The sequence below is a fragment of the Rhagoletis pomonella genome, unplaced genomic scaffold (assembly GCF_013731165.1).
Source record: "Rhagoletis pomonella isolate Grant_MI unplaced genomic scaffold, Rhpom_1.0 Rhpom_scaffold_00010, whole genome shotgun sequence".
NCBI lineage: Eukaryota > Metazoa > Arthropoda > Insecta > Diptera > Tephritidae > Rhagoletis > Rhagoletis pomonella.
In genome coordinates this window covers 16606561-16632889 of record NW_023458564.1, presented here as the reverse complement: position 1 = coordinate 16632889, position 26329 = coordinate 16606561, and the positions used below count along the sequence as shown (strand labels likewise).

Below are 26329 nucleotides of genomic sequence, written 5' to 3'. Positions count from 1 at the left end.
CTGAGTTAATTTTATTTGTTTTTACACTAAAATTGTGACAGAAAAGAACTTAAATTTTCGAGTAAATAATTTTGTGAACAATAATATGCGGCACAGACATTTTTTATTACGTACAGGTCACCATATTCAGTGCTTTGAGCAGTAAATATAACAAATTTAACTCTACTTTGTTGACCCCCTCTGAGATCACGATATTTACGGGAAATCATAAGATAATCACTTGCGAAAATTTCCCGAATCAATGAGGACTTAATTAATATGTCTTGTGGCGAAAGATAGATAGTGCAAAAACTAAAACGCAGTGGGGGCATCCTGGGCTTTTTAAATATCGAGGCACTAAAGAGTGGGAACATTTTTATGCAGAGCGGGGCCATATGATGTTAGGGTGGTCCCTTCCCCCTTCCCCCTTCTAATAAAACGTATAAAATATTCTCGACGAAAATGTATCACATAGACAGAGTCTTCTGTAACAGCTTTCTCTGGTCGCTACTGAAATAAAGTTCTACCATGCGTATTGTGTACCAGGGGATTTTAGCGATGATTTCAGCTTCAAACGGAAATAAATCAAGATATGGTTTAACAACCTAATGCAACGATTTATTTATGTACATATACAGCTCAGCTCATATCATGCTCATAATTTTAAATGATACCACAAAAATGATCTAGCATCTAGCACTGAAGTCGTCCTATCTGACTTAGAATTGAGATTGGCTGTAAAGATGGCGTCCCATCGTACTGTGATCAAAGAGTCATGATACTTGAAATTTAGCAGATAAAAAAAGGGGGCAAAGTTGGTAGTTCTCAATTAATTCTGGCCTCTAATAGCCTTTAAAAAGTTGAGAAAACTAAATAAAAGAGCCTATGCTTAAAAAATTGCTCATTTTTATTCTGCTCCAAAAAATTCAATTACTTTTGCAAACCTTTAAAGGTTTTTACGGTTAGAAAAAGAAGAAAAACTTCTCTCTTCTTTATTGGCGCTGCAACCGCCTAAGCGATTTTGGCCGAGTCCACAAGAAGAAAAACACGAAAACTTATTTCAGATTAGGATTAAGGGATATAAAATATGTAAGTATTAACTAATTCAGTTCGTCAGACGATGTGTAATTAATTTTATCGAAACTTCAGGCAAAAGGGGCCGTATCCTATAAGAATTTATTATTTATTTAGTTAAGAAGTGAGAACCTATAAAGTTTTGCTCTCAAATAGCTAGAAACGCCTACATATGTCATGCACCGAATTTGATCACTTTATCTTTCACTTTAAGTGTAAAAACAAAAAAAATCTCCCCTGAATATTTTATTACGAGTACGTATGTATAAATATATATGCATGTATATGGATAAATAAGTGTAGATTAAAATATTAAATGCGATGATATTGCTTCAAGGTTATGTGGAACTTAAGAGTTACAAAATAAGATGTAAAATTATAAATTAGAAAAGAACACAAACATACAACACTTAAAATTACGTAATTGAAATAAGAAAAATTAATTTATATAATACATATAAAATATAGCGATAGAAAGTAAAAATAAAACATAATAAAACTTTACAGACGGCAACAAAAACATTTCCGCTTCGAAGATACTCACTATAGATATTCGTAGATAACTATTTATTTATTTATTTCGCTTGATCCGGAAAAGATTTACGTAGATATAAATGTTTGCGCTGTTACCAGAGCATCTCAACTTACCCTCGCGGCGAAGCTGGTGTTTGGCTTCTCGAGCAGCTCCCACAAGTACTTCTGGTATTCAGCACACTTGCCTTCGCCGAACTCTTCTTCGTCCCGTTGTCGCAGCGATTCGGCTTCTTTGCGCATTTCTTCGTGCACATTCTCTTTTCGCTGGTGGTACTTGTGCTGGCAGCACGACTCCAGATACAACTCATCGACCCCCCAGTACTCGAGATCATCACTAAATGCCAGAACACACATCTCGTCGACGATGTGTAGCTTTCCGGTACGATAGAAGTTCAATATGGAGCTGAAACTTTTCGGGTGTCGGTCGAAGAAATACTCGTTGTCGACTATCGAATAGTCGTCGCATAGCTCAATAATTGCCTCGTGCGTGGTGCATTCGCGCAATCGGCCCAGACGTGTGTGCGGCAGTCTTTCGAGTGTGCGCCAGAGAACCTCATGTTTGACGCCGCCTACATTGATGGACACGCGGCTATTCACTTGTTTCGATTGCGCTATCATAAAGGGTTCGGGTGGTGGTATGGAGGACATGGATCTGGAATGTGCGCGCTGCAATGCGCCAGTGCCCATGCTGCCGTGCATATGGGAAGTCGTCGGATTGGAGTGCGTCGGTGATGGTATTGGGAATGGAGCGTATCGCACTTCTTTGCCAACTGCGCCGGTACTACCAGCACCAGTTCCGGTACCGCCAATGCCACCGATGTTTTGACCGCCAGGCGAGGCAACGCCACCAATACCGCCATTGCCCATAGGGCCACCAAGGCCGCCTGCGGTGTGCGTGGTTGTGGCGGATGCGCCAGTAATACTGCCGCCATCATCGTAATCCAAGTTTCCAATGCTGCCGCCACCGATATTGTTGAGATGGCGTTGGCTGGTAGTGACGCTGGTACCGGCAGCCGCAGAAGCAGCTGCGCCATTGTTATAAGCAAGATTGCCAGTTGTTGGGACAGCTCCAGTGCCGCAACCAAATGAACTAGCTCCACCGGTTCCCATCGCTCGGCCCCAATCGACATTACCGCTTGTATCGTAGTAGGCTTGGTTATCGTTGTTGTCGCCAAGGTCGTAGCCCTGGGTGATGTGGCTGAGGCTACTGACGGCAGCTGTTGCTCCAGATGCCGGGCTGCGGCCAAGCGTTTCGTTTTCAATCCAATTACTGGTTTGTTGCTGCTGTTGTTGTTGGAGTAATTGTTGCTGTTGCAATTGCAAATGTTGTTGCTGCTGTAGCTGTAGATCGCGCTGAGACTGTTGCTGCTTTTGCTGTTGTTGTTGTTGGCTAGCAGCCTGTCCACCATGCAGTTGTCCGACCATTTGCGTACCTCCATTATTGAATTGGGGCGGTGTTGCATCACCCGTTTCCCAGCGTACCGTTTCACGGTCTCTATCGCGTTCGCCGACCATAAGTCCGCCACTGCGGTAGAAAATAGAAAGCAAGTTATGTCACTAAATAACACAATTTGTTATTAAACAAACGATTCTTAAAACGCTTGCTGTTGGGGTAAGAAGGTATTTTTCCAATCAATAATATTCTTTAGGTCTGGTGGTTTATGCCAACGAAGCTTACTTGAATAAGCAAGAAGAGAGAGTGCAAAAAGTTCTATAAGGACCTGGGTCTGAACAGTTCTAGTTGAAAACCATCTGGACGAAGGCAGTGGAAGCCACCATTATGAAAGCAGTTGGATAGACACTATATAAGAAAAAGTGTGGCAGAGGCAGCATTTAGAAATTTTCCATATTTTGAGAAGAAAGGTTTGCCATTTTACAAAAACATAGAATTCGGGATCGCTTACAACATTCGTTTGGTTTAATCTGGAAAATGCATTATTGCTACTTATTACTCTGGTTATCGATAACACTTTTCTAGACATGAATTTTAGGCAATATCTCTTTTTTGTCAAAAGTATTAATTAGGCTACTCTGCCCCTCATGGCTTCACATATTTTTGTTTGCTGTGCGTTTCGGCCCATTGGAGTTGCTCTTGAAGTCCGCCTGCCAACGACTCACTACTCATTTTTACTGCTGTGGATTACATTCATTACACATCTGCTCACCAAAGCTCAATGAACTTTGCGTAAAAGCTCCGTAAATTATTTTTCTTGTAATGGTGTCACGCTTTTTCATATCTGTACAACTGTGTCTGTTATAAGAATCGAGCTGTTGGTATTAACTAAAATTTTACTTAACCACTTCGCTTCCAAAAATTTTCCCAAAAATATATGTATAAGCTCTATTGATGTACATATGTAAGTATAAATCTTTTCGAATAATATCTATTTAGAATTGACAAACGCAAAATAAATATACTTACCGCTACATTGCATAAATTTTGTTATTACAGTCTCTCTATAGTAATCAAGCAAATTTTATTTGTGACTCTCAGGAAAATTTTTCTAGATTTCCTTTCAAAATGTGTTCTTTTTTACTAAATTAAACTTAGTTGTATGGTCACGAATCACAAATATTTCCACTATCTTAGTATCCGGTATATTATTTGCAGCATCCACTTCAAAATTATAAGTTTGTATTGCGTAGCGGCTCTCCCACATGTCTTTTTCTAATGATTGAATCACAGGCTGTTTGTTAAGTTCCCTTAGCTAATCCCAAATGGTCGTTCTACTACCACGATGTACATATATTAACTACTAATCGATGTCACACTCTTCGCAATTATTTATCACAACGGAACGTATAACTTTTGGCAGCTTATCAATGCGGTTAGCACTATGATTATCTTCATTATGTGTGCGTTTTTATAGTTGCATTTGTATATCTGAAAGAAACGATAGGATTAAAAAATTTTATTTGTAAGTACATATGTATACACGTATATATATATATATGAGACATTCTTTTTCGTATCGGACACCAAATTTAGTGTCACACTTTCGATTCGCTTCAAAAATTTTTTATGGATTCCACACATAAAATAAGCTAACACGTATTCGAGGCAACTATTTTTAAATTTTTTTCTTCGGAGATATGATCTGTCAAAGATTGGATTTTTTTGTGATTTTGACTAATCATGTACTTCTTCAAATCGTTATATCTCGGGTTCTGCTCATCGTAGAGACATCATCTCAATTTCTGTATATAAGGTCATGATTGTCCTAAAGCTAATTTAGCTATTAACAGTTGCACCTTTTGAATCACGAAAAAATGCAAACATGTCATACCTCTGAAGAAAAAAAATCCTCAAACACATGTTAGCTTATTTCATGTATAAAACCCATAGAAAACAAGTAAAAAAGTCTAAGTTCGCACGGAGCCGAACATTAGATACCCGACGCAAGTATCAAATATAGTTTAGTAGTCAAATGTTGTTTGTTGTCCGAAACATACCGCAACAAGGTAAGCAGGGGTGTATTTATCCCTATTTCACACATATTCGATAAACTTATGTAGTTATATGTGGGCGGTATCACGCCCATTTTCCGAAATTCCATCATAATGTTACTTCTTTTCTTTTTGTGTACATAAATTAGCGTCCTCAAATTTCGAAATATCGAAGTTTCAAGCATTTCTGAAATTTACGGTTATATAAAAAGTGGCCGTAATTTTAGTCCGATTTCAATAATTCTTAGAGTTTTACTTTTATGTGGCAAGCATAATAACCTTACCGAGTTTGGTACAAATTGGTCGAACGGTTACCGAGATACTTATAAGTGATCACAAGCGGGCGGTGGCACGCCCATTTTCCAAAATTTTATCATAAGCGTATTTTGTGTTAAAGAATTATTGCAAACATCAATTTTGAATAAATTTGCTTCGGTATTTACTGATTTAACGAAGATTTAGTATTTCTCTAAATTACCGTTATATGGGATGTGTGCGTGGTTATTGTCCGATTTGAAAAAATTTCAACCGTTTGGTATGTTTTGTCAAGGCCAACACTGTGCCAAGTTTGCAAGAAATTGGTGCAGCGGTTACCAAGATATACACATGTAACCATAAGTGAGCGTGGCTACGCCCATTTTCCAAAAATGTATAATATTCTTATTTTTCGTCTAAAAATTATTGTTCATATCAATTTTGAGTGAATAATCTTCAGGAGTTACTAAAATGTTGCAGTTTTCGTATTTCTAAAATTACCGTTATATTGGAGGTAGGCGTGGTTACAGTCCGATTTCGCCCATTTTCAATACTATCCGTCCTACGCTCGAAGGAAATGTTATCGAAGAAGAAGTTATCGTGTGCACAGACGGACGGACGGACAGACAGTCACCGCTTAATCGATTTCTCTTCTCATTCTGATCATTTATGTATACATTTGTCTATATATATAACTGAGACTTATAAAAAGCACCCAGCATTTTAAAAGCGAGCTATATAAACTTTATGCTTAAAGAACTATATATTCGATTCATTATCTTGCCTTTACCTTTCTCTAGCCAATGGTTGTTGTGTTGAATTATTATTAAATAAGTAAATAAGGCAAATGACACACGAAATCAATATTAATGACACAGAAATCGAATGTTAAAAAAATTAGGTCATGTCTGGAAAAGGAAGGCATGGATAGTTAATCACACAATAAAATTCGTCTTAAAGCATTTGTGTAAAATATACTAATAAGAGTTTCACTATCCTGTCGCGAATTTCATAGTCGACTACTAAAATAGCTGACTTTTGGCCAAGTTATTAAGGCTAACTTTTAATTGTTTTCAAGATCATGCAGACCTCAACCGAAGAAATATGTAGGTGTAAAATTTTTGTTCAAAATTTTCACTTTTAGTAAAAAAACTTGTTTTCAAACAGAAAAAAGAAAAATTATTTTAGCTGCTCTGCGAGTACCGACTTCAATTAGAAGAAAAAAAAACGCTAAAAATCGCCAGCCATGGAAAACTGAGAAATTACTTTTCCATATACAATCAAGACTTTCAGGAAAACTTGGTTTCATCAATTCCCCAGCCGACTGCCGAATAGTGTTAGCAATTTATTTCTTGTCTGCGATGAGATTGATTTTTCAGTGTTGCCCATGTGCTGCACAATTAAATGTATGTACTATATATGCAAATATGTCGATGTATGCATGTAACTGAATGCAACTGAACAGAATATCTAATAGAAAATGCTTAATAAAATATGCAAATGCTTTTAAGTTAAAATCAGGTACAGAATTGAACAAAGAAACAAAACCAAGCTCGACAGAAAAATTGATATGCCAATGAAGTCCAGCAAATGTTGAAGAAGAATATTGGCAGGTTGTCAACTAACTGAAATGTGCAAATGCGCAACTTGTATGGACTCCTTTACATGAGTTAACACAACATGTATTTGCATACGTATACGTATCCATGTATGCACCTGCAAATATCCAGCAAATATGAATGCAAGTGAGTACATACATACTACTTATGTAAGTGTCTTAAACCGGCTGTAGAGGTGCGATTTGGGCTAGTCGGCCACTAACATAATCGCACACCTTGGATGATAACGACTTGCAGCTATACCTGGCAGAAAGCAACGGCAGCGGAAACAAGTCGAGGCTACCAATTGGGCGTTGCACTTCCGCTGCAAATTGGAACAAAGCCATTCCTATTTACGGCAGCTCATTTACAAATTCACAAGGTTAATATAAATCCAAACAATATTTACAACATTCATATTTAGGCTCCATCCATACACACATACCCTGTAGTCAAATGTACTAGTTGTAAACTGCCTCACAACTAGTATGCACCGCATGCCCAACTAGTCAGTCAACTATCTTTTTTCCATGCAACTGGTATTTTTAACATCAGGGTGTCCTACGAGATGGCAATTGTCAGATTTCGGTCAGAAATATACCAATCTGCTAGTTCAAAATAGACCGAAAATACTAGTCCAATTATGGTCCGAAACCACTATTTTGGGAGTCAAAAAATGAAATGAATTTGAGAATATACAATAAAAAACTTTTGATTAAGTACACCTTATTATATTACACATTTTTATTTAGCTGCTTTAGATTTGTCAATAACCCAGGTCCACAAAAAGAATCTATGAAAGGTTCCTTTAACCAAACCTAGTCTGCTATATGTTTTTGGAGTCGCTGAACCCGAATCTGAAGTCCATTTTGCTCCTCACGTCTGGATTTTTTTCTAACCTCAAAAAACATCTCGGATTTTACGTGACACGCAGTTAAGAAATAAAGTATTTTCAAAACTACTGCGTCTGGTGCCCAAATGGTAAATATTGATTTAACTATTTAAATAATTTGAATTTAATTTTTAAACAGGTGGCAGCCCTCTTCAAACACTTTAAAAATATTCTAAACGTTCAAACTTAAGATCTCTTAAGATTCATTCGCTTAACGTTCATATTTTAATATTTCATATAAAATAGACTTTTCAAACAGGTGGCAACCCTCTTCAAAATGTTTACAAACTACTACGTACCTAAACTTTATCGTCTGGCACCCATACATATTTCTATTACCTAATTCCCTTAATTCAAATTGAATTTTATTTTTTAACAGGTGGCAACCCTCATTAAGTTAAGTTAAGAAACAAAGATTTTCAAAACTATTTCCATTTATGCCCATTTTGTAATAATTGGTTTAGCTTTTTAAATAATTGGAACCTAATTTTTTAAAAGGTGGCAACTCCTCTCGAAAAAGTTAAACCTTATTGCACACCTAAAGTCAAACGGTGTGGATCTGAATTGATTATTAAATTATTTGAAAGCAATTTTTCATCAGGTGGCAACTCTTTTCGAAAAAGTAAAACCTCATTGCACATTTAGAGACCAAGCGCTTTAATTTGACATCTCATTTTTGAAAATCGGGCGAACGGTACAGATCTTTCATGCTGCACAAAAAACCCTTCGCGTATTATATATATAGATATGTATATAAATAAGTATTTATTTGTTTATACATATGCATATATGTATTAGAGAGCTGCAAATTTCCCAGCCAAACTGCACTTCTCACATCCACTCGTAAAATAGGGACACATTTTTGCGGTACATATAAAAAAAGAAACCAAAAGTAGAGAACATCCCTAATGAGCGTACCTGAATGATGTTACTCGACGGCGCTCTCCTTCACCTAGGGATAAATCGATACAAGTAAATCCAAGTACATACTCGATACTTTTCTCAATTTACCAAGTAGTTTTTTACTCGATACTTTTTACTGCGATCCAAGTAGGTATCGAAAAAAAAGCACTTGTATCGGAAGCGCAAAACTTATTTTGCTTCAGCATCTTCTTTGATAAGCAACCCATTAGAGGAATGGGAAGATATGCGCACTACATTTCCCCAGCCATATAAGCAAGCCCGTCTATACATAACGGTTGTTGGGTCATCTGTCCCTTGCGAGAGGCTTTTCTCAAAAACAGGTAAAACTATTAGACATGTTTTAAAATTCGAAAATTTGAAATCGACTTGAGTTCGACAATTTTTCCGATAGTTTAACCCATAAATTTACAAGTCTTGCATTAAAATAATTTATTTCATATCGCTGCTGCTTCTTTTACGGTTTTCAATTAGAATATTTACTCTTTTCATCAGATATAATTAAAAAATATTTGGCAATCGAGTCGAGTTCAAAGTTTCGAATTTCAGAACATGCCCGTATATCAAAACTTCGAAACCGCCTTTCATGAAAACACTTGGAAAAGTTGATTTTTTTGGAGAAATATAACAAAAAAGGAGTTATTTTCTTAAACTTATTTTATATGAAAAAACTTTATCTATTATTAATCTTGTAAAAATGTATTTTATTGTTTTTGTATGAAAAAGTATTAGAAGATAAATAATCTTGTAAAAAAAATGCATATTTTTCGTGAAAAAATTTAATAACTTTGAAAAAAAAACTGCAAAATCGTAGTTCTGTGTACAAGTACTCAATACTTTTCCAATACTGAGTAGGTATCGATAGCTTGTTTGATAAAAGTACAAGTACTACTTTGAGTAATACCTTGATGGTATCGATTTATCCCTACCTTCACCAAATACGCGTTCCGCTATGCTCACGTACTTAAGTATCAAGCAACCTGTACCTAGTATTTGGAAACTTCACATAGGAACGTCAAAATGCAAGTGAAGTTTTACGTTCTCTTTATGGGTTTGGATTCTACTTATAACACGCGAAGAAATTTTTTTTTGATTGTGATCAGGTTCGAATTCGTTCGATTTTAAAAAATGGGGTGCGATATTAAAGCGCTTGGCCTGTAGATGTGTACTAACGTTTAATTTTTTTTAAGTGTTGCCACTTGTTAAAAATTTTAATTAAAATTATGTAATAAGTTAAATCAGTTATTTAAGTACTATATATAAGGCTATAAATTGGTTTGAAAAGGCTCCATTTCTAATAAATATGTTGGAGTGTTGCCACCCGTTTAAAACGTCAAATTCAACTAAAATTAAGGGAGTTAGGCAAATAAAATACCCACATATTTATGTATTGAAAAAAGGGTGTTCGAATACGTGAAGCAATTTTTTGTGAAGATCATATCTGCACAGTTCTTTCGAATTTAAAAAATTAGATGTCAAATTAAGGACCTTGGTTTTATTTTTTGAAGTAAGAATTTTTTTAGAGGTACAGGGCGAATTGATGCAATAGATATCGCTAACAAAACCTATAAAAATATCGATTACAAAATCGATGACAAATTCGTAAAAATTTCGATAGCAAAATCGATAATAACTTTGGTAGCAAAATCGATTAGAAAATCGATAAAATAATCGACAACAAAATCGATAAATAATTGATAGCAAAATCGATAACAAAATCGATTAGAAAATCGATAAATAGTCGATATCAAAATCGATAAATAATAGATAACAGAATCGATAAATAATTGATAACAAATTCGATAAAAATATCGAAAACAACCCCCGATAAAAATATCGATAAAAGCGTGCAAAATTTTACGCCACTTAAATATTTTATGCACTTTATTTTCAGACAGATGGCAACCCTATGTAAAAATTTGCATTTTTTTCGAAAGCGGTAAAGCTGACCTTCAAAATTGTGTTTCAATATTTAAATTTGATGTAGTACCGCCTATCAGCAAAATGCAAAACCGCGTATGGGAACTTGTAGAAATTATTTTCTAGAGCGTAAAAACACTCATATTTCAAAATGGTTCTCTTTTTTATAAAGCAATCGCATTTCTGGCTAGTATATTTCAGGACGAATGGATTAGGATTGAGCCAAGAGCTTGTGTGGGCAAATCCAATTATTGGCAGCCAATGTCAGTTACGCGGTTTTGCAGAATGACGATACGCGGTTTTGTACTTTAAACGACGATATTCATTCTTGGATTGCGCCCATCGCGGTACCGCTAATCCGCTCTTTGTCGGTTTGACAGCATGAACTGCGTGCGTGACGTCATCTTGATGCAATTGTTGATTGCGGAAAACTAAATAACGATTTAACTGGGTACGGTGTAGTTATTCGCCCAATGATTTCGAGCTATTGTGTTCGAATGGGTGACACGATTCAATAAAATTTTACACACACTTGTAGTCAAGGGTGTACACTTTATTGTAAAACCTAATTTTGTACTTTGCGGTCACTAATTTATTAATAAATTCAGTCTGAAAAATGCACTTTGCGAAAAGCAAGCGTGCGATTTTTTTTTTTCGCGGGCAGGGGGTCGAAAATGCCTATTGCATCATCAAAGCTGTCGTCACAACAATGGTATGTCCGGAGACTAAAACACTCCCACCGAATTGGAACCGTCGCCCACCCTGGGACCACTAATGGCATTGCTTCAGGGTGGCGTTCCATATTTCTCATTAACTAAAGTTCCCTCGGTGCACCTGCGTCCAGGTCCCGCTTCTTGCCTCTAAGTAGGTATTCTGCATATTTAGCTATGTTCTTCCAGTTAGTTTCGCTATGTAGCATGGCTTGGATGACGTTATCTGGATTAATTGGTCCTACAAGGTCTTGCAGATTATTGCGCTCGGTTTCCCATCTTTTGCATCTGAAAAAAGTGTGCTCGGCATCGTCTTCTTCTGCTTCGCTGTATATGCTTCGGCTTTTCCCATTCTATACAGGTATTTGCGAAAGTAACCATGCCCAGACAGCATTTGTGTGACGTAATAGTTTATTTCGCCATGTTCTCTTTGGGTCCACAGTTTTAGGTCTTTTACTAGCCTAGCCGTCCATCTGCCGCGGCTTTCGTTTTGAAACCTATCTTGCCATAGTCTTAGTGTCTCGTCTCTTACTCTTTCCCTTTCGCCCTTTGGATTCGTTTGCACCTTAAACTCCCACATTTTCTTGCGTTCGGCTGCTAGCAGGTCAATGGGAACCGTTCCGCTTATAACTAGTATTGCCTCGCCGGACACTGTACGGTACGCAGAGGCCACTCTTAAAGCTGCTGTGCGATGAGCTCTAGAAAGTGTCTTGCAACGGTTTTTTTCTGTAGGGTGTCAGCCCAGATCTCCGCTCCGTATAGCAAAATATTCAAGGTTGTGGACATTAGAAGTTTTCTTTTACTTTGGGTGCGTTTGATATAAGTAAGTTTTTAAGGTACATATCTACATACAAGGCTACATGCCCAAAATCATTGCTACGTGTCCTTATTTAATTAAACTTCGCATATTTGTTAATGCCTGCAAAATTTGACCATTTAGTATTGATATTAACACATTTTTCAGCATTGTTTACATATCTTCCTATGTGTTTTGGCATTTCCCTCTCGCAATCGCACCAAGATGACATCACGTAAAAATTACACTCAAAAATCCTCTCTCATGGGCGCAACCTTGTATTCTATCATTCATTCTTGGCTCACAAGCATGAATATGTTCCGCTCTCAAACCGAATCGCGGTTGTATTAACTAAGATTTGGTTACTATGACTAAACCATGTGTTGAAAGAAAGCTTATCTGCATTAGCAGAGCTTAATAACATCTTTTTATGAACCATACGTTAAGTTGACTGGAATCTGTAGAAATATGCTTCAAAGATATATTTATTAGTATTTACCAAACCCTTCAACTAAATTAACGATTTGGTACAACATAGCTGAATATTAGAAGCTTTAATATATTTACCAATATGGTAATAGTTCCCAAACCTTGGTAACAGTTCCCAAATATTGTCAAAATTCGGGAACTAAATATCTTTAGTTGTCTTTCGTTGGCGGTTATAATGTGAAACAAGTCTTCATATAAAAAACTCAAAAACCTGTAGCCAATTTCGTTGGTCTAATCAGCATGTGAAGAAGTAAAAAGCTGATTTATTTTCCAGTCCATTTATCTTAATGTACGCTTCATAAAGGGATGTTATTAAGCTCTGCTAATACATATAGTTAACCTTTCTCTCAACACTTGGTTTAGTCATAGTTACCAAATCTTAGTTGAGGCAACCGCGATTTGTTTAGAGACCGGAATATATTCATGCTTGTGAACCACCCCTAAAGCAAGAGATATAACAGCGGTCGGCATACTAACAAATGAAGACCAGTCAATGAATCAGACTGGGTGCGTCGAAAGCATTGCTCCTTTGCCGCTGTTCGTATATGTTTGTGTGAAACACACATGTGCTCAGCGCTCAGTAACCCAGCAAAAACTTATCGTCGTTTAAAGTACAAAACCGAATATCGTCATACTGCAAAACCGCGTAACTGACATTTACTGCCAAAAATTGGATTTACTCATACAAGCTCTTGGCTTAAGCCTTATCCATTCGTCCAGAAAAGTGATTGCTTTATAAAAAAGAGAGCCATTTTGAAATATGAGTATTTTTACACTCTCGAAAATAATTTCTAAAACTTCACATACGCGGTTTTGCATTCTGCTGATACGTGGTTTTGCATTTTGTTGATACGCGGTTTTGCACTTTAAACGACGTTATAATTTTATGGTAAGCACTTATTTTTGTATCAATGGAGTAACGTACTATTACAAGTCGCTACAAGACAATATTCGCTTATTACACGTAATGCAATAGTAAGAAATTTTACATTTATTCGATTGCCTCCAACGACATGCACAGGTCAGAGTAATGCATTCTGTAAACGAGAAGGTAAGCGGCGACTCTCTTAAAGTGCTTACCCAAACAAGCCGTTTCTGGGTGTACTATCGAAAATATTTGAAATCGGGGGAAAACGCCAGCTTTTCATGTAGTTTGTAGAAAGGTGAAAAACTATATGTATTTAATGTGTGCACCGGTTATATATAGAGCGGTTTTGCCCGAACTTATACTTTACTTGTTTTGTTTTGAGTAATGTTGTCATTCGAGAGGACCATCGATATGTTTATACATACACATAAATAAATAAAAAATACATATTATTTAACTTTAATATTCGGCTTTATCAAGTGAACGCCCAAATGGCTACTGAGGCCACAAAAATCAGATTGAGCCAGTGCTCATGAAATATCAAACGGAGTGTGCCATTGAAGCAACTTCCACTGAAAAAGTACACAATGTCTCAAATTTGCCAAGATTGATGAAAATGTGCAAAATAAACACGCGCCAATTTGTGTAAAAATTAGCTGTTACCAAAATCCCTGCGGGTAGGGAATTTTTTCTACATGTACCAACACTGTATGTAACATACCTACATATCGTCGTTTAACGTACAAAATCACGTATCAACAAAATGCTAAACCGCGTATCAAGATAATACAAAAGCGCGTATGTGAGGTTGCATAAATTATTTTCTAGAGTAAAAACACTCATATTTCAAAATAGTTCTCTTTTTTATAAAGCAATCGCTAGTATATTTCAGGACTAATGGATAAGGATTGAGCCAAGAGCTTGTGTGAGCAAATCCAATCGATACGCGCTTTTGTACTTTAAACGACGATATGTACATACATATGTATGTACAATAAATATTCACCTGCATTCTATGTGCCGAAGTAATGACCAATAAAGAATAGTTTTTTAGTGCAAACGGGAATAAAGCGAAGACTTGACCTTCAGCTGAAAGCTTTGGCCTGGCAAAAGTTTTACCACATTCATGCACACTTTTAGAAGAATCGGAAACACTCTGAATTGTTTACTTTCTGCTTATGCATAAATGTACTACGTATCGAATAAACTCGTATACAATAAGTGGAGCTTTTGTTGAATTTCATTGTCTTCACATACGGTTAAGTATTTTCCTAGACAATGCAAATGCTATTAGTTACGAAGCGTATTTTATAATAAAAAATGGTGAAAAATGATTATTGCAAATCATTTTCTAATACTACTCAAATAGAGGTAAGTAAGTACCTTGGTTATACAATAGGGTGCCTTTTTTTGCGACTATTGTTTTTTTTTCATCCGTACGTCAAAATTTTATGGAAACAACCTAAAAAAAACTCCCTGAAAATTTAAACCCTTAATATTAACATTAAAGACTTGCCCAAGGCGTGCAAAGATTTCCCATATAAAATACACGTAAACTTTGAGTTTTTTTCTTCAAGCTATTTTTCTTTGAACTGTAGACCTCGGATGCATTTTACGGTATAATCTTGGTCAATGATGGGTTTTCTTCAGAATTAAATGCTCTACAAAAGCGTTCATTGCGGTGTAATCCTAAATCCCAAATTTTTCATGAAAAAGTATAAATGACAAATTTGTACAATTTCCTACAAAAAACTTTCAGGACACTAACTCGCTAACATCGATATTTCTTGAGATATTGGGCTTTGAAGATGAGGTAGTCTGGAATTTCCATGGACTACATATTAAGTTAAATAGTAGAAATGGTTGATCAGCTTCAAAGTCCAATATCTCAAGAAATGTGGATATTAGCGATTCGGTATTTTAGAACTTTTTTGAAGAAAATTGAATGCCCTACAAGGTAATCATTCATATTTTTTCTATAGCTTTTGTTATTTTCGAGAAAGGTTCAAAAAACGAAAATTTCATGAAAAAATTGGGTTTAGTGACCCGCTACCTCGCTGGTGGGAGTTAGGATTACACCACGATGAGCGCTTTTGTAGAGAATTCAATTCTGAAGAAAACCCATCATTGATCAAGAATATACCATAAAATGCCTCTGAGCTCTAGACTTCTTAAGAAAAAAACTCAAAGTTTATGTGTATTTTATATGGGAAATCGTTGCACGCCTTGGGCAAGTACTTAATGTTAATATTAAGGGTTCAAATTTTCAGGGAGTTTTGTTTCGTGTTTTCCACAAAATTTCGAGGTAGGAGTGAAAAACACCATTAGTCACAAAAACAACCACCCTAATATACATGCATATGTATGTATGTACGTAAGCATGGGCAGGCGCTCCAATTCTGCATGGGGCTACTTGTTGAGTTGGGAAGTTGTTTGTTGTGCATGTTTATTATGCATGCAGAAGTATACTTTCTGCAAGTCCACTTAAGTCTAAACACACATACCTACTCTCCTCTATGTATGTATGTATACTTGTGCATACTCTAAAAGCCACGATGACCTCGCTCCATTTTCCATGCCAGCAAGTGTGTACTCACACAAAATGCAACCAGAGATGCGTTCACCTGTGTTGAAGGGTGCGCGTTCATTTGGCATTTAAAAATAGTAAAAGAAAATGTTGTAAAGGAACACCAAGCCAAACCTAGCCCAGAGACCTTGAAGGTGAAGGTAAGCTCGTATGTGTGTATGTACATCTATATATACGCACAGAAAAGCAAAATGAGGGAAGAGTGAAGCAGCAAAAGTGATTGAATAAAGGCGCAGCGAGCGTAAGTAAATTGAACAATTCAATAAATTGTCAAACAACTGCAACAAAAATTGTACAAAAATGTACTCTTGTAAATTACAAAAGAAAGGCATACTAGTATAATATAAAAAAAACAAAGAAGACAACAACATTTCGAGAGCAGAAGCTCCGCGTCTAGCATATTAAGGGTTGCGCACATAAAAACAATGAAGCGAAAAGAAAATTTTCAAAAGAATTTTATGCCACAGCACGTACGCGCGCGTGTGCAACAACCATTGCAACAAAACGAATTGAAAAAACAATGGCCATATAGTTTCACATGCACTTGAGCGTAAAGTGAAAGCTTTCCAACGCATCTACACGCACACACAAACTAGTACATGCATAGGCATGGAAAGAGTATGTGTGTTTGTAGGACACTCATTGTCGTAAACAAAGCATGCCACAAAGCCTCGCCCTAGCCCTTTGCCCCAGCTCGCAGCAGCCTCACATCCGGCACTGCGATAAGGCAACGTCAAAATCATTGTCACCACGACTAACAGCACATGTCGACACTTACTTCCAGCTTTTCATGCAGATATGGATGTACCCTGCAGAGAAACCCCCGAACTAGTGAATCAAATTTCTAGTTCATCACTAGTTCTTTATCGGCAAGAGTGAACCAGTCCAGTAGTAAACAGATCTCCACCAGTTCAGAGTAGCGAAAGGTGGCAGTTTAAAAAACTATTTTATTTCACTTTTTAATACTACTACTACTTAATTAGATTTTGGTATGCAAGAAGAAAGAACAATTAAAAATCGTTCTTTTAAAGATAGAACCACCTATTTGATTTCTAACCGTTTTTATTCAATCTTATGCATGTTCGTTAAGTCCAAAATTGTCACAGAAAATGTGAGAAGCCCGGAAAAGTACAAAAACTTTAGGTTTATAACCTATCGGCCTTATTCGAAAAAATAAAATAGGTTTGAAGAGCTTTATAAAGTGACATTTTTATAAAAATTTTCGATTTATTAAGCAATTAAAGTCTTCTTGATTTTATATTAAATTGGGTATAAATCTAAGGTGACGAGTTTAGAACTGATTCGGAACTATAGAAAAAGGGATACAAATATTTTGATAGATAGATATTTGCTTGGCATTTTTTTCGTGTGAAAATGCTTTCACTGTGGACTTCCCTGATGCTTTTTAATAGTTTGGAAACAAAATTTATGTTAACATTTTAATATTTTAATATCTTGCCGTTGTAGGCACATCTATACAATCAGCTACAGTCAAAAGTGTGTAAACGTGTTTTGCAAATACTCAATTTGAATTACATTTTTTATAATCATTCAAATAAATTTATTTTAAAAAAATCGCTACCATGGGAAAGCCAGAATGAGTTTGTTTGAAAAAATCAGGTTACTCGCCTCTTAGAACTACTGTATATATATGTAGAATAATAATTTCCACCAGCTGCCATTCGAATCGGGGTGCTCAGCTTTGCTAAATGCCAACGCCGCACATGAAATTTCGTTGACTAGGTGCGCATATATCATTAAATCGTTAATTACGCCCGTTAGAAATTAGTCGGGGAACTAATTGTTGTCCAATAATAACCGTAAGGGATGAGTCGAGACTAATTAATCTCCATTAATACCCGTATGAGACTAAATAGTTGCAACTAATTAATGCCCAATTGTAACCGATTGAGACTAATCCTGGAATAATCTATTTAGAGAATAGTGGCCAATTTATTTTGCTGGGTAGCAATAAGTGGCCACAAGCATGACAGCATGGCAGCATTGACAGTGTCCACGCTAGCAACATTAGCAAATGTGGCATGAAAATGACACCTCTGGTGCGTTTCTTAGCGATCGTGTGATAAAAACTTGTTATTAGTAATTGCATTTGCTGCTCCTATTACAGCTGTTGGAGCTGCATAACTAAATACAAGCACGTGAATAACGGGTGTGCTTTTTAGTCATATGCAGGCGGCTCGCATCAATGGCAAGAAACGACGAAAGGAAAATCAATACCTCAATTAGCATATTGGTTACCAAACCTAATTTTAATTTTTCGCTTCAGGCAATTAAAAACCTCTTTTAACTGCGTTAAAACATGCATAATAGAAGAAAGAATTGATGCTAACGCAGCGTTTTCGCTGCATTTAAAATGCAACATTTAGGTTGCTTTTAGCATTTAGATTCTTAATGCAAAAATGGAGTTGCATTTAGGTAACGAGTTTTGTATGGATAAATGTACATTTAGAGTAGCATTTAGAGCTAAAGGCGCTAATGTTCGCATGAAATTCGCAATCCATTTCTTAAGATAGCGTTTTAAACTTTCCTCTGAAGATGTGACTGGGATCAAACCAAAACTCTAATGTTTTTTTTAGAAGCGATTTCGAGTACCTTACACTTTTGCAATTTCATTAAAAATGTCGGAGCCCTATCAGATTAGTCAGTCATCCTTATTAGGCTGGGTCGATTTTGTATGGGGGAAAATAAAAGGCATTTGACCGTATTGTATTAGTAATATTTTGATGTTTTAGGTCTAAGCCAGTTGTTATTGGCCACGAAAGATTAATTTAAAACTTATCCTTAGCCCGTGCAATCGAGTCAAAGTGTATGAATTTTGGAAATGAAACTTTGGGTTGTAATATTTATGGAATGCGTGAATTGTTATAAGCAGGACGATATATCAAATTAAACGCTATTAAATTAAGTACCTCACGTTCATTTATCATTTTTCAATACGGCTACACGTTTTTAGGATATTAAGATAAAACTTACAAAAACTATAATTTTCCCTCATGAATTTTCAATTCTTCATTACTTCAGCAACCAAGTTAAAAATACAAAAAGGTAAGACGAGATTTATTTCAAACATTTTAATGTTTTCGGATGTTTATATAATATTAAAATGACCATGGACTTGGTAACAAGTCAAACAAGTATTGTCAAAGATAAGGAATCGGTTGATAAGTTAATAGTAGTTTCAAGCATATAAGTATTTGCATACCTTAACATAATACAATTAGGGCAAGAAACGCCCATTTGAAGTCCATTTATGCAGTTTTGAAAATTGGTTCGGAATGGTTTCATTAGTCACAGAAGAAGCACATATTTCGTGGTTGTGCAATAAGTGTTTAGATATACATAAATATTTTAGTTAATTCATATTTTGAGGACTCTCCGATTGGACGATATTGCTTTGAATTCAGCTTGAACGAAAAATGTCACTCTCCCGGGCACACTTTTCTGTAATACGGTTCTTTCATTTAAAGAATATTTATACAATTGAATAGAAATTTTTTTAAAGAAAAAAACTGGAGATCCACTTAAGTTTTTCGATATAACTTCGGTAAATGTTACTCGATCGGTACGTAATAATTACCAAATTTAAGTCGAAACCCACTGTTACTGATTTATGATAATAATATGATGAAAATCGTTCAGATTATAAATAAATTATTTTAACAACAACAAGGCGAACTTAGCCCAGTGCGTAGGCAACTGGCTGAGTCAGTGGGATCGTCGGTTCGAATCCTACTGAAAGAAGTCTGATGAGGAAACGTGGTGATTTCCAAAATAGCTATCACTTATACCATTTTTTCAAATTATTGTTGCTTTTCCACAATAAGTTTTCATTAAAAAACGGCCTCATGCTCAATAAACATTGTTGAATACAAATTATTAAAAAAAAAAAAATGTTGAACAAAATTTTTTGTTATCTCACTATATTTGCAGTTTTTATATTGTATGCATAAACATAAGTACACTAATTATTATTTCTGGAAGATTTTCCATACTCATTTGCATAAACACAATTTTTCCAGGATGATTGAAAATTATGGCTTTTCTATTAGAGTTACCGAAATTGTTCCCAAATTTGCAAAAATTCGCAAACTATAGCTAATTTAAAAAAAAAAAAGATTAGAATATTTGGAACCAGCGACCTAAATGCACGCCAGAAATATTAATTCTGTTCTTTACATCTTTTGACTATAGGCCAGTGCAATTATCAAGAGAACAATTAAAATTTTATTGAAAATAGATAACTTTGAGATTAACGATAAGCTAAAGAGCTGCGAGAAATGATATTTGACATTATCTTTTGCGTTACCGGATTCATTATCTAATAATATGCATCAAACCTTTTTGCTGAACCCAGATCTTTTAACAAAAATTGGTATTATTCGACTAGTCTGCTGTGGGTCTTACAACTAAAATAAAATACTAATATTTTGCAGGCTTGTTGTTGACTTCATGACACAATATATTTTCACTATTACCAAGGGATTTGAGAAAAATTATATTTTCGACTCGCCCTAATGCTTATGTACGTGACTACCCGATTTGCCACAGAGCAAGGACGAGTTCAAATCGGCGTCGGTCTGGTGACCTCGAAACGAAGTCGAAACGAAGTGGTTTTTTGCATAAAAAATTGGCGCTTTTTTACACTAAAATTAATGAGCTATAAAATTGCTTTTTACTTTTTCTTTTAATTCGGATTTAAAAGTTAAACATTTTTAGTAAAGCTTTTACTTTTTCTTTTAATTCGGATTTAAAAGTTAAACATTTTTAGTAAAGCTTGCTCGAAATTGGATTTATATGGGTTTGTTAAAGATTTTGAGCATCGTTTTGCAATTCGCTAGTAAATCGTTTTTGCGTTTCACCGGCGAACTCGATACGAAAAAAAATTGTTCACTAGAACGAGTTGATACGAAGTCGTTGGGCAAATCGGCTATAAACATACAGAAAGCAATACATATAAATAGGTTGCACTCGCTCCATTTTTGGAAGTTATTTGTTATGTGATAAACAAAAATATTTAGTTTAACTCGAGCTGTCGAAAATTGCACAACACTCTCAAATGCAAGGTCAGAAGAATTCGGAATTCTCTATAATTAGAACTTTGCTTTGAGAAACACCATTCGCTTTCATGTAAATGCGAAAGCCTTCGCGAAATAGCCTACTTACATACATGAGTATGTACATATGTATATGCCTATAACAGTGTTGCCACTTGAAAATATTTTTAGGTATCAAAACGCCTACCAAATCAGTTTCCAAACTACCAAAATTCGTTCATCATTAAAACGAGATTTCTCGAGTTTGCGGGGTTTTTAGCTACACAAGTTAGCAGTAAAAATTAAAACTACACATAATATTGTTCACATTATTGGTTAATTATTCACACCAATCTTTAAGATTAAACAAAAGAAATTCGGGCCTTTAAATACAATAATTAAGTTACTGTATAAAAAAACGTTTGCAAAATATGTAAATATCTTTGAGATTGATTCAATTCATATCAAAATTTTTTTTTTTTTGTGTGCGAAAAAACAAAAGCAGACATTTTATGCATTTTAATACAAAAAATTCCAAATTTGATTTGCATACACTCACCCTTTTTTACCAATGCACTCACACTTTGCAAATTGCCTATCACCAATTTTTCTTTCAAGACAATAGGTAATTTCTCGTTAATTTCAACAGCTAATCGGTCATAGCTTTGGGAAGTGAGTTTTTATTTGCAGAAAATTGTCCGCTTATTAAAATATAGAAAAAAATAAAGAAATCTTATACGTGAATCTTATACGCAAAGTGAAAGCAGTGTTTGAACGTGTAAACTTAAATTAAACAAACAAATTTTAATGTTCAATTTGGTTGTATTTTCAAAACAATTTTGCCTACCAAAAACTTCATCAAACCAACCAAGCTACCAACGGAGAATGAAGCTACCAATTTTGGTCCAATTGGACCAAAACGGCAACGCTGGCCTATAAATGTTCGTATGTTTTTTCGGGTTAAAGTGAAAGGTTTTTTGCATGTTTGCTATGTACTTGCAAAATTTATCGTCGCAGCGATGCGTAGTTTATTGATGCTTGCCGCCATTTAGACGGAAGGCAAACGTAAATAAATATGCACTTTGTAAATTCGCACACAAACAATAAGGCATGGCATCAATAGCAGAATCACTCCCCTTGAGTCTCACGCGACTTTCGTTGTCAGCTTTGAATTGCCTAATCATTCACGCTCGCGTGGCTTTATTTCTTTGCCTGTATATTATCCGCAGCGCTGAATATTATCGAGCGCACAGTAATACAAGTGAATATGCAAGCATATATACACACATACATACGCATACTAACAAATTAGTGCATTTGGCTTGCGATTGCTTGACCCGGTGCACTTAAGTCCTTGATTACAATTCTGACGCTTTTGGCGACGCACAGTGGGAAATGGTGACACAAATATATACCAAATAAGTAAAGAAAGTACTGTCTTCGGCTATGTCGAAAGCTTTATATCCTTCATGAACATCAGGAAATCTAGCTTCAATCTATTGTGGAACTCTTTGAGTGGAGGAGTTATATAACAAAAACTCTTATCTGTAACATCAGTGATATGGGACAGGAGGGGTAATCCATCTGGACCTTTGTTTTTTTAATTATAAATTAACAATTAGGAAAGGACTGGATGTCGGAATCTTAATTATTAGCCGAAAGAACATGTCTGACATTTACTTTTTATACCCTTGTGCACAAAGGTATTATATCTTTGTTCGCATAATGGTTGTTTGTAACGGCCAAAACGAATCGAGATAGATACAGATAAATGTCTATATGTCTGTCCGTCTGTCTGTCCGTGTACACGACAACTCGAGAAACAATTGAGATATGTATATGTATGGTAGGTAAGTTTCCCTTTATCCAAGGTAGGTTGGGATTGAAAAGGGGCGACATCGGACATAAATCATTCCCACCTCCCATATAACGGTAACGGAAATACGAAAACTGCGATAAATTACTCAAAATCGATATATTTTCTTATTTATTTAATTTAATTATTTAATGTCCTCTCAGCAGAAAATTCTACTTATGTAAATTTTGGGAAAATGGGCGTGGCACTGCCCACTTACGCCTACATATGTGTATCTCGGTAACCGCTTTATCAGTTTCTACCAAACTCGGTAGATTTATCAACCTTGTCTCAAATTTTGAAATCGGACTAAAATTACCGTCACCTGCCATATAACTGTAAATTTCAGAAGTACGAAAATTCCGATATTTCAATAACTACACTGGTCTTACTATAAACGTCAACGAAAGTACTGTATATTCAATTCATATTAAAATGACCGCGCTCGTTCTGAAAAAGCATTCGAGAAGTGAATAATCAAGACAAAAGTTAAAAAAAAAAATATTTGATTTGCATGCTGCCTGCAGTGGGATTCGAACCCTCTCTGGGTATCAACAAATTGTGTCAAACATCTTTGCGCGCTCAGCTACAGGCAGACATATAAATGTGCTTTCAAATGTTGAATTTCCATCAACACCACACCTCGCGATTTGTACGGATAAACACTCTGCAGTGAAAATCTGTACTAGTATGCACAAATTCCAGTTCATGAACTATTATTAAAGGATAAATGTCATACCAGTTCGTTATGATCTATAATTATACCAGTTCCTCGTAGAACACAGTGAACAAGTTGGTAGAAATCCTAGTTCGTTGACTAGTACTCAATGGAGAAGTCATACCAGTTCGTCATGGACTATAATTATACCATATCCCCGCAGTTGAAAACTACCTAGTTAGTAAAAATTCTAGTTCGTTAACTGGTATTTAAAAGGAGAGTCATACCAGTTCGTTATGGACTATAATTATACCAGTTACCCGCAGTTAAAAAGCAAACTAATGGGTAAAAATTCCAGTTTATGAACCAGTATTTAATAGCAATTTCGTACTAGCTCCCAAGGAAGAGCCTAGAATTATCCCAATTGCGAAATCTTCAATACAATGGATAGAAGAATATATCAACATCAATATACATATAAGACCATTTCCTTGAAATGCACTTGCATACCGAAATTAAAGCCGTTTCAATAAAATTCGATATTCATGTTTTTGCATATCCTGTAAGAGTTGAAATAGGCATTCACATCATTTATAAGCATAGGTCCGACTTACATTCAACTGACAAATATGTATGTACCTTCAAAAATCAGAAGTTATCGTTGAATTTATCTACTTTTCAACGATTTGGTTTTAAAGACGCATTGTAATTATACACCTAACCTTTCAATGTATGACCTTTCCTTTTAATTATTTAAATCGTCATCACATATTTCGTCTTAATTTTTAAATAAACAAAAAAAATACTGTTAAAAAGTATTTCCCATACTTTTGCTATATGTATATCGAAACAAATAGCTTTATTTTCATACCACAACAAAGATCTAACTAACTCTTGAAGTGAAAATAAAGTTAATTATTATTATTTTAAAGAAATTTTTCAAAGTTCAACCAGAAGTTAATGCCTTATTAAAAAAAAAAAAATCATGTGGTTTAATATTTTTAAGTTTAATAGCCTTTGACATTGCAATAAGTTCGAATGAATACCAAATCAACACAACTGAATGAATTTTTCATTTTAAGTATTAATTTATTTTTAATAAGAGTTGTTGCTTTAGCTTTCTGAAGCAATGTGTGAAAGAATATTTAATCTTTTGTATTTTATATCATAAAACTTAGATTTTACTCGCAGTAGGAATTATTTAGTTTAGGAATTATTTTTTAATATACATATGAAAAAGGAATAGCAGTCTATTTTTTGTATAATAAAAAATAATAAAAATTTGAAAGAGTTAATTTTTCTAAGTTCTTGCTTTCATAACGATTTACATAAATGTTTTATAATAAAATTTATAGCAGTTATGGTTCGTGCCAAATATTTAACTTTTGAGAGCATTTGCTTGTTTTAGCTACTAATTTAAAAAAAAAAATTTAAAAAATTTCAAATAAAAGCTGAAAACGATGAAATAAATTAATCTGACAAATTCATTTTCCCTTTTTTATTTATTTTTTTAGGTTAATCCAATCGTCTAAAAGTGGTGATTTCAGACTAAAAATGGACTAGCATTTTTTTAATCCCAGCGAACTGGTATGGAGCTGACGCAGATTTGTATGGTCCAAATACAGTGATTTTGGAGTATTATCCGACTACAATTTTTTTTTTTTAATCCCAGCGAACTGGTATTTAAATGGTATGGAACTGATGCAGGAGCGGACAATTGACATCTCCTATAACTTTGCTATGTTAAAATTACCAGTCGCTAACACTGAAAAAGTATGCAACGTGAACTAGTTGGGCTGAAAAGCAAAGTGGTAGCATTCTAGTTTACAACTGGTAGCTTTCCCTGCAGGGCATGTACTATGTATGCATGTGTTTGTTGTCACCGCTCTGCATGCTTGGTACGTATGTATATGTACGGTGACCATATTTATGGTAGCCGAATACGGGACAAAAATTATTTTGTCTTTTTTCCACAAAAGCTAGAGGATTTTACAACATTTTTCAATGATCCTAGATTTATAAGCTCTGAAGCAGCACCTTTATTTGGCATACAGTAAAACCCACTTAAGTACCCCCCGTTTAAGTATCTAACTCGCTTAAGTAACCAACATTTTTGGGCACCGTGAATATTTTAATGTAATCTGAAGAAAATCCCTCTCTTAAGTACCTCCCCGCTTATTTACCCAACTCGCCTAAGTACCTAAATTTTTCTTTCCCCATTTACCATTTATAATTTTCCCCTTTTAAATGCTCCCGCAACACGTTCGGCAAAAAAAATTCTAAAAAATCAACGGTAATTTTTAGCCACTTGAAAATTGAACATTATTACACTAAAATTTAATGGACTATTAACACTTCTGAGAAAAAAGTTTGATATTTTGATGAAAATTTTATGAACTTTTTTTTCAGTGTTCCAAAAAATTTTGAACTTGTGGCAAGCAACATCATTTTGAATTTTGTCCGAAATGATAGATATGTCCAACACTATGTATGTATAAATATGTATAATCAATGACCTTAAGGAATAGAGTTCTTGTAAAAATTACATAACATTACTTTATCGATTTTTTTTATAAAGTTTAAGTTTTAAGTACCCAACCCGACTAAGTACCTCAAAAAGCTAACAGTTTTCGTGAGGTACTTAAGCGGGTTTTACTGTACATGAAAGTTTACCTTTGAAGTGTTCCACTTC

At 35.1% G+C, this 26329-nt stretch overlaps 1 protein-coding gene across 11 annotated transcripts in view; it reads right to left on the bottom strand.

The window, feature by feature from the left end:
• The window catches only part of LOC118746094 (potassium voltage-gated channel protein Shab), a 373750-nt gene that overhangs the window by 168824 nt on the left and 178597 nt on the right, over positions 1 to 26329 (bottom strand). For all 11 annotated transcript variants that reach the window (XM_036479860.1, XM_036479856.1, XM_036479862.1 and 8 more), the window contains 2 exons: positions 4010 to 4471; positions 1702 to 3112 (listed from right to left, as the gene is read on the bottom strand). In XM_036479860.1, coding sequence (XP_036335753.1) covers positions 1702 to 3102 — 1401 coding nt within the window. In that variant the 5' untranslated portion in view covers positions 3103 to 3112; positions 4010 to 4471. The remainder of the gene's footprint in view (positions 1 to 1701; positions 3113 to 4009; positions 4472 to 26329) is intronic.